This window comes from Tachysurus vachellii, chromosome 22, assembly GCF_030014155.1.
Source record: "Tachysurus vachellii isolate PV-2020 chromosome 22, HZAU_Pvac_v1, whole genome shotgun sequence".
NCBI lineage: Eukaryota > Metazoa > Chordata > Actinopteri > Siluriformes > Bagridae > Tachysurus > Tachysurus vachellii.
Window position 1 is genome coordinate 7,242,501 of NC_083481.1, and position 12,540 is coordinate 7,255,040.

At 37.3% G+C, this 12,540-nt stretch overlaps 1 protein-coding gene across 1 annotated transcript in view; it reads left to right on the forward strand.

Moving 5' to 3' along the window:
* grip2b (glutamate receptor interacting protein 2b) overlaps positions 1–12,540 on the forward strand; it is a 69,227-nt gene that overhangs the window by 39,201 nt on the left and 17,486 nt on the right. Inside the window, exons 13-16 of the mRNA XM_060857635.1 lie at positions 7,187–7,332; positions 7,899–7,979; positions 10,951–11,014; positions 11,475–11,620. Of these exons, the coding sequence (XP_060713618.1) occupies positions 7,187–7,332; positions 7,899–7,979; positions 10,951–11,014; positions 11,475–11,620 (437 nt within the window). The remainder of the gene's footprint in view (positions 1–7,186; positions 7,333–7,898; positions 7,980–10,950; positions 11,015–11,474; positions 11,621–12,540) is intronic.

The window sequence follows — 12,540 nt, forward strand, 5'->3', positions numbered from 1 at the left end:
AGTGCCTACGCAGACACAGGAACTGACACAGTGTGCTGCTGGGAAACAACACCGTTCGGCTTAGCGAGTTTACCGTATCGCTGTGAAACTGATGGTTATGAAGTCATTCAGTAATATTTCTAGTACTGTCAAAGTCGTAGCTGAGTTTGTTTTGTTTAAATCCATTTCAAACAATAGCAGGATTAACGTTCAGTAAAATACAGTAAGAACAATGAAGAGCATGTTAATACTGATTCTCATCGGTTAGTGTCTACACTGATCACATTATGAACGTTAAAAGCCCTGACAGGTGAAGTGAATCTCGTTAAGCAGTTATTTCTTGAGTTGATGTGTTGAAAGCAGGAAAAATGGGCAAGCATAAGGATCGGAGTGAATTGTGATGGCTAGACGATAAAGCAGCTCCACAACAGCAGTTTTTGTGTTGTGTTCTCGCTTTGCTCTGGTTAGTAGCTGCCAAAGAATGTCAACTAGTGAACCTTCAACAGAGTCATTTTACGCTTAAAGCTCACTGATGTGTATGGAGATCGAAGGCTAACCCTGTCTGGTCTGATCCCTCAGAAGAGCGACTGTCAGGAATGGCTTCAACTGTTCCCTTATTGGACACTACGGGGACATTCTGGCTGGCTTTGTCTTATACCATGTGCTTTTGTTTTTGTTGTGTTCACTTGTTAGCCCCGCCCTTTTCTTAATCCGCCTCTGCACACCTGTTCCTTGTGTTGCAGTAATTACCTTCCCTATTTATACCAGTTGTCTTGCGTGTGTTTTTGTTGAGTCCTTGCCTTTGGTTTGCTGTTGTTCCTGTGTTCCCGGTTTCCTTATGTTCCTTATGTTCCTTGCCTTTTGTTTTTTTCCCCCTAATTAACCTCCTTTTATGTTATCCCTGCACTTGGGACTGTATTTTATCTGTGAAGACACCCCTGTTCCCTGACAGTAGACAATTCTAGCTATGATAGAAAGGTGTCAGAACACACAGTGTATTGAGCTGGCTGCAGGTCAAAGCTGTTTTGGTGGCACATGGAGGACCTAAACGATTTATATCAGGCGGTTTTAATGTTATAGCATGATCAGTGTATGCACAAGCCAAAACAAAAAAACGATGATGTCTGCTGTTAGGAAAATGAACAGCGTTTAGGTGTGATGTAGCCATGAATTTTATTCATTTACAGTTATATATAATGTGTAGGAAATAAGTTTATCAATTACATAATATCACATAAATCATTTTTTAATCTATGTTGAAGTTAATAAGTCCAAAAAAACCCCCAAAAAACCATGTGTCAAGTAATCAGAAATAAACTTACTGACTAGTACAAAGAGCTAATATCGGAGACCTCTTCCATAACTGTTGTGAAAGCTTCACCACATCAGCATTTGGTCAAATAACAACATGCTTTTTAATCCCTCTATTATTATGTTTAGATTCTTGTGAGCTTCCACGATGTAATTTAAATTCAGTAGCTTAACAGAAATATATAAATTCAGTATGTAAATATTAAACATGAAAATTTAAGTCTAATGAGCAAACAGCAACCGTATGAGGTGATATTTGGGATGAACCTTGAGAGGAACCAGTCTGAAAAGGTATCCTCATCTGTGTGACACCGGATAGTGCGATTATAAATAATATTCTTTCTATAACTGTGTGCTATTTGGTCAAAAACTACAATTTTCTAATCAGGAATCAGCTGTTCACTGATGTGATGGAGCCTGTAATTTCTAATTCCTACTGTAGGAGTCATGCTATTATACAAAACTAATCAACAGCTAATGTGAGTGTTCTCACCAAATAGTTTTAAGAGTATGTGTGACATCTTTGTATCAGATGATTCATTTCTTGTGTCATAAAGCTAGTCTTAATCCTAAGTGAAACATTAAATAAATTTATTTGATGTTCTAAGATAGAAATATGACAGATATTATGAAGCACTAGTGAATCTGTGCTCTCTGTCTTTAGGATGATGATGTTTTAAAGAGACTTTTAGAAGAGTAATTCTCCTAAAAGTCTATTTTAGCTTTCTCATGTTAGTCCATTTTCCTGCCTTTGATCAGACTAGAGAGAATACAAATATACTGGTTTATCTTCAAAAGAAAGCCCTGATAATAATACCCCTCCACACACACACACACACAGACACACACAACCTCTCTGACTCACTGTCTCTATTATCTTTCTCCTAGGCATGGTGCTCATACAAAAACACTCATACACACATACCCAGTTATGAAATGTGACTCACCGACCACTTTATTAGGAACCCTCGAACACACTGCATATAATCATGTACAAACTACCATGGATGCCGTCATAGCCGGATGTCGTCTTGTCCCGCTTCAGTGTGTTGTGTATAAGGAGATGCTTTTCTGCTCACCACAGTTGTACGGTGTGGTTATTTGTGTAGCCGGACTGTCAGCACCATTCTCCTCTGGCCTTTCTGTACAACTATGAATTTTCTTTAGTGTTGTTTTTTTTCTGGAAACCTCAAACCAGCTCAATTCCATTTCCCCATTTGAGGTGAACACAACTGAAGCTCTTAACCATTTAAACATGTGGGATGTGGTAGCTCAGCGGTTAAGGTGTTGGGTTACTGATCGGAAGGTCATGGGTTCGAACCCCAGGTCCACCAAGCTGCCAATGCTGGGCCCCTTAACCCTCAGTTGCTCAGTTGTAAGTCACTCTGGATAAGGGTGATAAATGCTGTAAATGTAAAACATGACTGGCTAATTTGGAAAAATTGCATATAATTTACAGGTGTTAGTAATACGGGTGATAGTCAGTGTATATCGCACAAGGCTGGCTTAATATCCACCTACAGCTCTTAGAGACCAGTATAGTGTAGGTTGTGCTCTATAATCAATTTATCTCCAGCTCTGCAGTGGTCTCGTCTCGTCTCATCTCATCTTCTTGTTGACCCTTCACATCCTGAAGGGTGATTCATGCCCATTTACATTCTGTGAAATGAAATGAAAATTATGCAGCATGAGGGCTCGATGAGCTGATGACAGCAGTCTGTGTAGTTCATAGGGAAAGATGCTGGCACATATCAAGCTGGCTGTGAGTTGATTTTAAATCAGAATCTGGGTCAAAGCTCAGGAGGGATGAAGACGAAGCAGAATTTCACCTCTTATCAGGGCGATTTGAAATTAGCGGTTGAACTTTGAAAATGTTAAGGAGCCTGGAGTTTGTGTTAGACATGTTTACGCAGTGTGGTGCACCAGTTCTCATCAGCTCTTCAGAGTGACAGCAGGCCAGTGTTTTCAATCCCAGTGCAATTGACTATGAATGGTGCTCATTCAGTTTGTATTTCCACCCTGCTTGTTGTCAGTGATATGAAATGTCATGAGGCATTTCTGAGAAAATGTCACGCTGTGGTGATGTCTCTGGAGAAAATCGGCAATGTCAGTAATCAATCTTCTTATAATTAGTAAGTTATTCAGTTTCCTTTTCCAAATAGAGGCTGAATATATTTCTACAGAATGGTTTAATTATTTGGTAATTAAGTGGAACTATCTTTTGTTCCATATTAGAAACAGAAAGAGAACTTTCAATAGGGACACAAATCAATTTCAGTGTCAGTCAATCAATTTTTAGGTCAGTTTTTTAATTGTATTTATTTCTTTCAATTTGCCATTTCTTGTTCAGGATCTCTTTGTGTTCATAAAAAGATAAGATCTCTAAAAAATCTTTTAAAACATTTGACATATTTAAAAATACACGGTCCTACATTTTATGCTAAAAATAGGGGTTTTAAACTGTAATGAACAGTTGGTTAGCATGGAAAGGAGTTTTGTATTGGTATTATAAATAAATAAATAAATAAATAAATCCATCTGATGTAGTTGGGGATGTGGTGGCTTAGTGGTTATGGTGTTGGACTACTGATTGTGAGCGCAAATCCCAGGTTCCTGCTGGGCCCCTAAACAAGGCCCCATAACCCTCAATTGCTCAGCTGTATAAAATGAACTAAAATGTTAGTTGCTCTGGATAAGGGTGTATGCTAAATTCCATGAAATTTAAATGCCACTGACTTCAAGTGAATAATGTTGATTATCTCTTTACACTGGCATCTGTTAAGGTTTGGGATATATTAGGAAAAGTGAACATTCAGATGAAGTTGAAGTTGACATCTTGAAAGCAGGAAAAATAAGGCAAGCTTAAGGATCTGAGCAAATATCTGAGCATTTTGTCAAGGGCCAAATTTTGATGGCACAAAGCATCTCCAAAATAGATGTGTAGTGTTCCTGGTGTGGTGTGATTGGTACTTATCAACAGTAGCCCTCAAGGCTCACTGATACACATTGGTGAATACTAACCCATCCGGTCCGATCCCACAGAAGAAAAAAGTTAATGTTGGCTGTGATTTCAAAGGTTTGATCTGACAGCTTACTTACCCCTGTCTAAAAGCTTTTACTTTGGGCATGTGTGTACCAGAACCCAACACATGGAGCAATGATGGAAGGTGACTTGGTCATCAGTTAGACAATATAATAATGATTTAAACTATATTTGGCAGGTGGTTTTAATGTTATGGTTGAACAGTGTATTCATTGTTCATAAAATGTATATTCCCTATTTAATGTATATACCCTATTGAATTGTACCTTCCCAGTCAAAGCACAAAAGGGTATTGTACATCTCTACATGAACCAAGATAACTAATTATATCAGTAGTACTATATTAAACTACAGACAAACATTTAAGCTATCCTTTGTCTGCTAGGTTGCTATGTTCTGACTTGAAGCAATATGTTTAAAGCACGATTGCATACTGTAGTTTGATAAAAGCTATGTTCTTTAAAAGCAGCTGGTAATCAAGCTTTACACTATTATTGCTGAAAGGGGAAAAGTACTTGAACTTGCTTATTATGCCCAAAAGACTGTTATTAGCCTGATTACATAGCAATTACAGATTTAGGTTCCCTGAGGCAGAAGTCTACTACTTCTCCAGACGAACCAAGCTACTTAGATCTCCCTTAGCAAGTTTTTTAATGTCTGATTAACCCCAACAATTAAAATAGGATAAAAATCCATACATTTCATTCCAATTCCAGTATACGTTGTCTGACCTACCTTAAAAAATAATTAAAAAAATATTCTAAAATAGTTTTGTAACAAAAAAAAATAAAGGTTAGATATGAGGTAAAAAATAGACATATACAACATAAAATACACTATATCAACATACAAAAGCTATACACTTTTCCTTAAGTGGAAATTTAAATTTGAATTTAAATGAACTTTTTTAGTAAAATGTTGATCCATGTTTTTTTTTTTAGTGTTTTTTTAGTGTTTATATTTGCTTATGGAAAAACAACATGACTGCAATATAAGAAATATAAGGTTCAACTTTGTTAGGTGACATATAAGGTGACATCAATGGAGTAACTTTTAAACAGCATTTAAACACAAGCCTAAGCCTCGTCTCTTCTATCGACCGATCGATTCTGATTATTAATTTTTATTGTTTTTATATTATTTTTTGAAGGTCATATAGACATTTGAATTCTTTGTCCACTGTTGTGTGTACAGTGTGTGAGCCATCTTCTCTGTTTTGATGATGATAATATGATGGTGCGGGAGCAGTGTGGAGATTTTGATACCTGATATCTGATTGGGTACTGTATTAATTAGACTAATGTCCTATTCATTATGATTATCCAAAAATATAAAAAAAGGGATTAAAATGTATCGACAATGTTGGTTTTCAGTGTGAGGTATTTTTCCCTCTGTTGGGATAACCTTACATAGAATTTTACTGGTTGAATTTAACACTTTAAAACACTTATGAAATAGCAATTCATCTCAGGGCGCAGAAATTGTTTGATATCACCCTTTATCCACTGGCAGGAAAATCTTTTTATGTTATTTTTGGAGAAATAGTTTTTCAGAATTTTAGTTGTGGCAGGATTTCCCATGCCATCTCACACATGATTCATGGAAAAATTCTGTTTAAATTGTACTTTAAACCTTGTGTTTTTCATGAGATCTCTAAAGAACCTGCAGTTACAATAAGAAGGCTAGGGAAAGCAGAAGTAGGCTGATTTACTGCATGTCTGTCGAGGAACTTATATAGTTCTGTGCTGGGTTTTGTCAGTGTTTTTACCTTCACATACTCTGTGAGCATGCAGCCTGATGAACTGTATGTGGCCCTGTTACTCCACATCCCTTCAAGAGAAGGACATTTGGTCTGTCCATCTCTTGAAGATCTCCTTATTAGGCACTCCATGTGATCTGTGTGTAGAGTAAGTGGTATTGTGTGCTGTGACATTTCTAAACAGTATTTTGTTTTAGTAGCCTTGTTCCCTCATCAATCACTGCTCATATATACAGAATAAGACACTTTGTGCTGTCCACAAGTGTCTTGAGCTGCATTACAGCTTCACCCTCTTCGACTGGTAGCTGAATTTTAGACTCGGATTAAGGGGAGGAAGTGGCCACTGATAAAACTGGTAAAATTTTGAACCTGTTTGCACTGTGTTTATTTTATGTGGATGCGTGATAGTTAAACAATTAAAACTAATTTAACAATCCAGGAGCTGCTTTATCATGATCAGGGTTGTGGTGAATCTGGAATCTACTCTGGGAGCACCATGCAAAAAGTAGGAATGTGAAAGGATTGAATCTGTAATGCTGTGTAGCAGTGCTACCCATGATACTACCACAAAACAACCGTTATCTTTGATCACTACTTCTGATTTTGCTACTAATAAATGTAGTGGCTATGTCAGATTTGATTTTTATTTTTTAATGTTTGGAACATGATCAAAAGTCAGAGTAAAACTCACTCATTTCCATTTCATTAGAGTTGGATGGCAAATTTCCATTTAAATTTAGATCACAGCAAAACACTTCTATGTTTTATTAGCATAGCTCATTATTATTCTGTGAAATAGCTCAGATTTTACCACCTCACATCAATCAAGTCCTCAAGTGGCACTTTTTTCCATTCTGCCAATTATTTCATCATATGTTTGTATCAAAGGTTGTGAGAGGATTTGTCCTCCTGTAAAAAATAAAGAAAGAAATAAAGAAAGAAAAGAATGAAATGCTATAAAAGGTTGCATTAGATGTGAGAGCTCAAGTCTCACTGGGATCTGCCTAGATGTTAGATGAGCTTATATATTTTCTTTATTCTGGTTAGTATAAATATAGTTGCTGCAGTTGTAATGATGCCGGCTTGATTTTCAGGTGTGGGCTGCTTCAGGTTGGCGACCGTCTTTTGTCAATCAATGGTATTCCTACAGAGGATGGAACGATGGAGGAGGCAAATCAGCTGCTCCGTGATGCTGCTCTGACTAATAAGGTCATGCTGGAGATTGAGTTTGATGTAGCAGGTTGGTATATTCAAGTAGTTACCATAAATCTGCAAGATGATACAATAAAATAATTCACTAAATAAAACACTATATGGCCACATGTATCTGGACACCTAACCATCATGCCCATATGTGCTCTTTGATACTTCCGTATCCTGATGTGTTTCCACTAGATTTAGGAGTGTAACTGTTGGGATTTGTGATCATTCATCAACAAGAGCATTGGTGAGGACAGGGATTTATGTCAGGAGTTGAGGTGCAGTTTGTGCTCCAGTTCTTGCCAAAGCTTCATGCAGGATGATTGTAGGATGAGGTGTAACTTTCTGGCTTTAGTTTAGATAGAGCTATATATGGGTTTATATATATTCTGACCTAAGGTTTGGCCATAAAGTGTACTGTATGTGAATGAAAAAAGAAGAAATTTAAATATATATGTACATACACACACACACCTACAGTATATATATATATATATATATGTGTATGTGTGTGTGTGTGTGTGTGTGTGTGTGTAAATATAAAATATATATATATGAATATTTCACACAGAACACATTCCAATCACCCCTTTTACTATTTAATAGAGTCAGTAGTGCCTAGTAGCGGCACCTTTCATGTGAAGCTGCCAAAGAAGAGAGGAGTTGAGCTCGGGATCATAATCAGTGGTAAGAGCCAACTTAATTCATCAATGCTGTGTTGAAAGTGTTTCTTTTTCCTGGCTTAATTTCAAAGGAATAATTTTGCAAAAGAAACTTTCCACAAATCAACCTTAGTATTTGCACTAGAGCTACATACAGTAGCTAACAGAAGTTTTCAGCGAGTACACTTTTAAGTATTAATGTGCTTGCTTCGACATGTATTGTTGAGCTATATAATCTAATTTTTATCATTTTTCATCTCATTTTCTTTGTTACATTGATAACTGTAGCAGCTTTCTGTACAGATGCTTAGAACATTTAAAGCCATGTTTAAAAAATGTGATGTAAAAAACACCATCTAACCTTGTCAGCATTTTTAAGGAAGGTTTTTAAATACTTATTTAAATATATAAAAAGTAAACCATGAGTTTATTATTTTTTTTATCAAAGTATTTGATTGCTGTTATTGTCATTGCTTATATTATAGCAGCTATAAACTGGCTTCACTGTAATCCTTCATTTTTTTCTCTCTTATCTCTCTCATCAACCTCTAATTTACTTACAGCTGACACATCATTAATTGATTAATCCCCCTTTGGCAACCTTGCTTTTAGTTCCTTTCTTCAGGCTTCTTCTAAAAGCTTCATTTCAGACACATTTTATGCAATGCCATATCCCAGGCACGATGAAATTCCAGTTAAATATCATCCACTGAGAACTTTTTGACTCTTTTATATTCTTGTTAAAGCTGAAGTTGTATCGAACTGAATTATCTGGCATCATCAGCAAATCCTGTACAGCTTTGATCAGTTATCCCTTTTCATTCCTCACACACCTAAATGTGATCTGTCCTTCACTTCTGCTGACATTCCATTGTTCAGCTCACATTTCCTGACAGGGGTCCATGACGTGTTAGCAGGGGGGCTGTAGTTTTATTATACTACAAAAAATGACATCTTGGCAAGTTAAGATTACACTAAGCCTAGACTCTATGAATATATGTGGACACCTTTCCATCTCACTTCTGTATGGTTTTGCCCCAACCTGTTGCCACAAAGATGGAAGCACACAATTGTATAGAGTGCCTTTGTGTGCTCCAGCAGTACAGTTTCCCTTCACTGGAACTAAAAGACCTAAAAATACTCCAGCATGACAATACACAAAGCCAGCTCCATGTACACATTGTTTGCCGAGGTTAGAGTGGAAAATTCTCAAGTGTTCTCCACAGTGCCCTGATTTACAACCCGACAAAAACCTTTGGGATGAACTGGAATCCAATTTAATAAAATTGAGAGAAAGTGTTAATGTTAAATACAAATATTTGCATTTTCAATCCTGTTTAAATGCGTTAGTGGGGTTTCATTTAAATGTATACAGTAATGATAGAGCTTTTTATTCATACGCTATTTTAACAACAGATAATGTTACAGTAGCTCCTAATTCACAGTATTTTTATGTGTTTTTGAGATATGAAGGTTTGAAGTAAACTAGTTCAATACAACCACATTGCAACTCTCCCTCCGCTGGCTTCCTGTAGCTGAGTGCATCAGATTTAAAACACTGATGCTTGTCTACAAAGCCAGAAACAGATCAGCACCCACTTATCTCAAAGCACTTATCACGCTCCACACTACACCGTGTTCTCTCCAATCCTCCAGCACTGCTTAAATGATCCCACCATCTCACAGGGTACAAGGAAAACATACATTAAGACCTAGCTCTTGGAATGAACTTCCCCTAGAAAATCTCAGTCACTTGCTGCCTTCAAACAGAGGTGGGACATCTAAAGACTGGCTCTTACGGAAATACTTAAACTAGCACTTAAAAACTATAAAATACACTTATCTGGGTGCCCTTTTTGGTATATTGCCTTCCGACAGAGTTTATTGAGTGACTGTATTCTTAGTCTGTAATCTAGTTAATCAGTATTGATGTATTGATTGATAGAGACTTTAAAGCACTTCTTTAAGTAGCTCTGGATAAGAAAGCCTGCCAAAGGCCGTACCTGTAAATATGAATATAATTCAAATGAATAGTCAAGCTAAGTATATTATAAAAGTATAATATAATAACATTGATAATGATGTTCCCCTCTGTAACTAAATGCTTCACAGACCTCTCTTTGAGAACCAGAGCCTGAGGAAATGACTTCTTGACTTGAAATGTCCTTAGGATGAGTTCCAAACTCGGCCATCAGGGGGCTCTTAAATTCGAAAACACATTAACAAATCTGAAAACAAATTAACAAATCCGATAACACAACGACAAGTCAGACAACCCGGAAGAGGTTGGTATAGTTTGTGAATGGAAACTTACCGATCATCGGACGAGACACCTTTCATTCACCTGTATATCTTGAATGACAGGTGTCTTGTCCAATGATTGGTAAGTTTCCATTCACAAACTATACCAACCTCTTCTGGGTTGTCTGAATCGGTGCACGAAACACATTAACAAATCCAAAAACACATTAACAAATCCGAAAACACAACGACAATTCAGAAAACCCGGAAGAGGTTGGTATAGTCTGTGATTGGAACACGTACCGATCATTGGACAAGACACCTGTCACTCAAGGTATACATGAAGTTCAACAGTCTGCCGCAGGGAAAAGTTGGAATGGATGGATGGAATGGATTACTGTGGATTAATTCTGTTATTTTCTTGTATTTAAACGGAGAAATTTACACATTACACATAAGATTCCATACCTGTATATCTTGAGTGATAGGTGTCTTGTCCAATGATCGGTAAGTTTCCATTCAAAAACGATACCTACCGTTTCCGGGTTGTCTGACTTGTCGTGGTGTTTTCGGATTTGTTAATTTGTTTTTGGATTTGTTAGTGTTTTCGGATTTGTTAATGTGTTTTCGGATTTGTTAATGTGTTTTGCACTCCTCGGCCACCGTAGATCTGTCCCCAATTAAAGCACCAGTGATCACATAGTCTGTGTTGTATATGTTAATCTGCACTGTCTGCATTGTCTTGTCTCCAACAGCCAGTAAAAAGCCAGGCGAGCCTCTGATCATATCTGACATAAAGAAAGGAAGCATGGCTCACAGGTACAGCCCAGTTCTTTGTTCTAACAGAATCCATTTAAAAATTAATACATCTTAACTTGAGGTTTTAAGCAAGAAAGAGCAGAAAAAAGTCCTCAAAAGTCCATTTTTGCCTTCTGTAGTGTTAGAACAGGTGGCATTTCATCCGGAACGTTCTCCTCGGACACTGAAATGGGCCACAGTGCTAAAAGTATTGTATAGTTGTCGGAAGCATTATTTGAGTAACAGTACTTTCTCTATGCCTTCTAATCTTTTGTTTCTAAAAGAAAAAAAAAATTAAATGACTAAGTGTGGTACATTATGTTGTAGGGAAGATTTATTAATAATATGTTAATGTTAATCGAAACCAAGAAAGATGATGTTATACTATAAAAAAGTTCAGCACTTTTTATTTTTTTTATTACTAATTTATTATTAAAGGCATTGTTCAGAAGATTTTTTGTTCGCTTCTTTTCTGCTGTAGAACAGGGACTTTGGAGCCCGGTGACAAGCTGCTGGCTATAGATAACATTCGACTGGAGAGCTGTTCCATGGAAGATGCAATGCAGATCCTTCAGCAAAGTGAAGACCTGGTCAAGCTCAAGATCCGCAAGGATGAAGACAACTCTGGTCAGTATAGATATGTGTGCATGTTTGTGTTCAGGTGTATTTAGTCCCAAATCTAGAACTGCTGTCAGAGCTCTGTTATAGATAATTAAACAACAGCTTCTGACTCATTTGAATAAAGCATTCAAGAGCATGCAGTAATAAAGTAAGTTAAGGGTGTAATTGGAGGGGGCACGGTGGCTTAGTGGTTAGCACGTTCGCCTCACACCTCCAGGGTCAGGGTTCGATTCCCGCCTCCGCCTTGTGTGTGTGGAGTTTGCATGTTCTCCCCGTGCCTCGGGGGTTTCCTCCCTCCGGGTATTCCGGTTTCCTCCCCCGGTCCAAAGACATGCATGGTAGGTTGATCGGCATCTCTGGAAAAATTGTCCCTAGTGATTGCTGATTGTATGAGTGAATGAGTGTGTGTGTGTGCCCTGCGATGGGTTGGCACGCCGTCCAGGGTGTATCCTGCCTTGATGCCCAATGACGCCTGAGATAGGCACAGGCTCCCCGTGACCCGAGATAGTTCGGATAAGCGGTAGAAGATGAATGAATGAATGAATGAAGGGTGTAATTGGATTTAAAACAGAATTGTTTTACAATGAGCCCTACATACTCTAGAAAATCCTGTAGGGAAAAAAAAAAGGATTTATGCATCAATGATCAAATTTCAGATGTCAAATCAAATCAAATTTACAAGCCAAAAATGTGAAAATTCTATACTATTAATAACTGAAATATTAATGCTTTTTTTTTCAGCAATAGTGTGTGCAATACTGGTACTGTAAAATTAGGTTCAGTGACGAGGTTCAGTTCTCTGCTATTTTTCCGATTCATTACAAGAAACAGCACCGTTTGGTCAGAAAAGAAGTATCTGCTGATGTCCTGGCATAACTAATGTATCTAATCTGTGTATGTTTAAGTGAAACATGACTGCCCCCTTT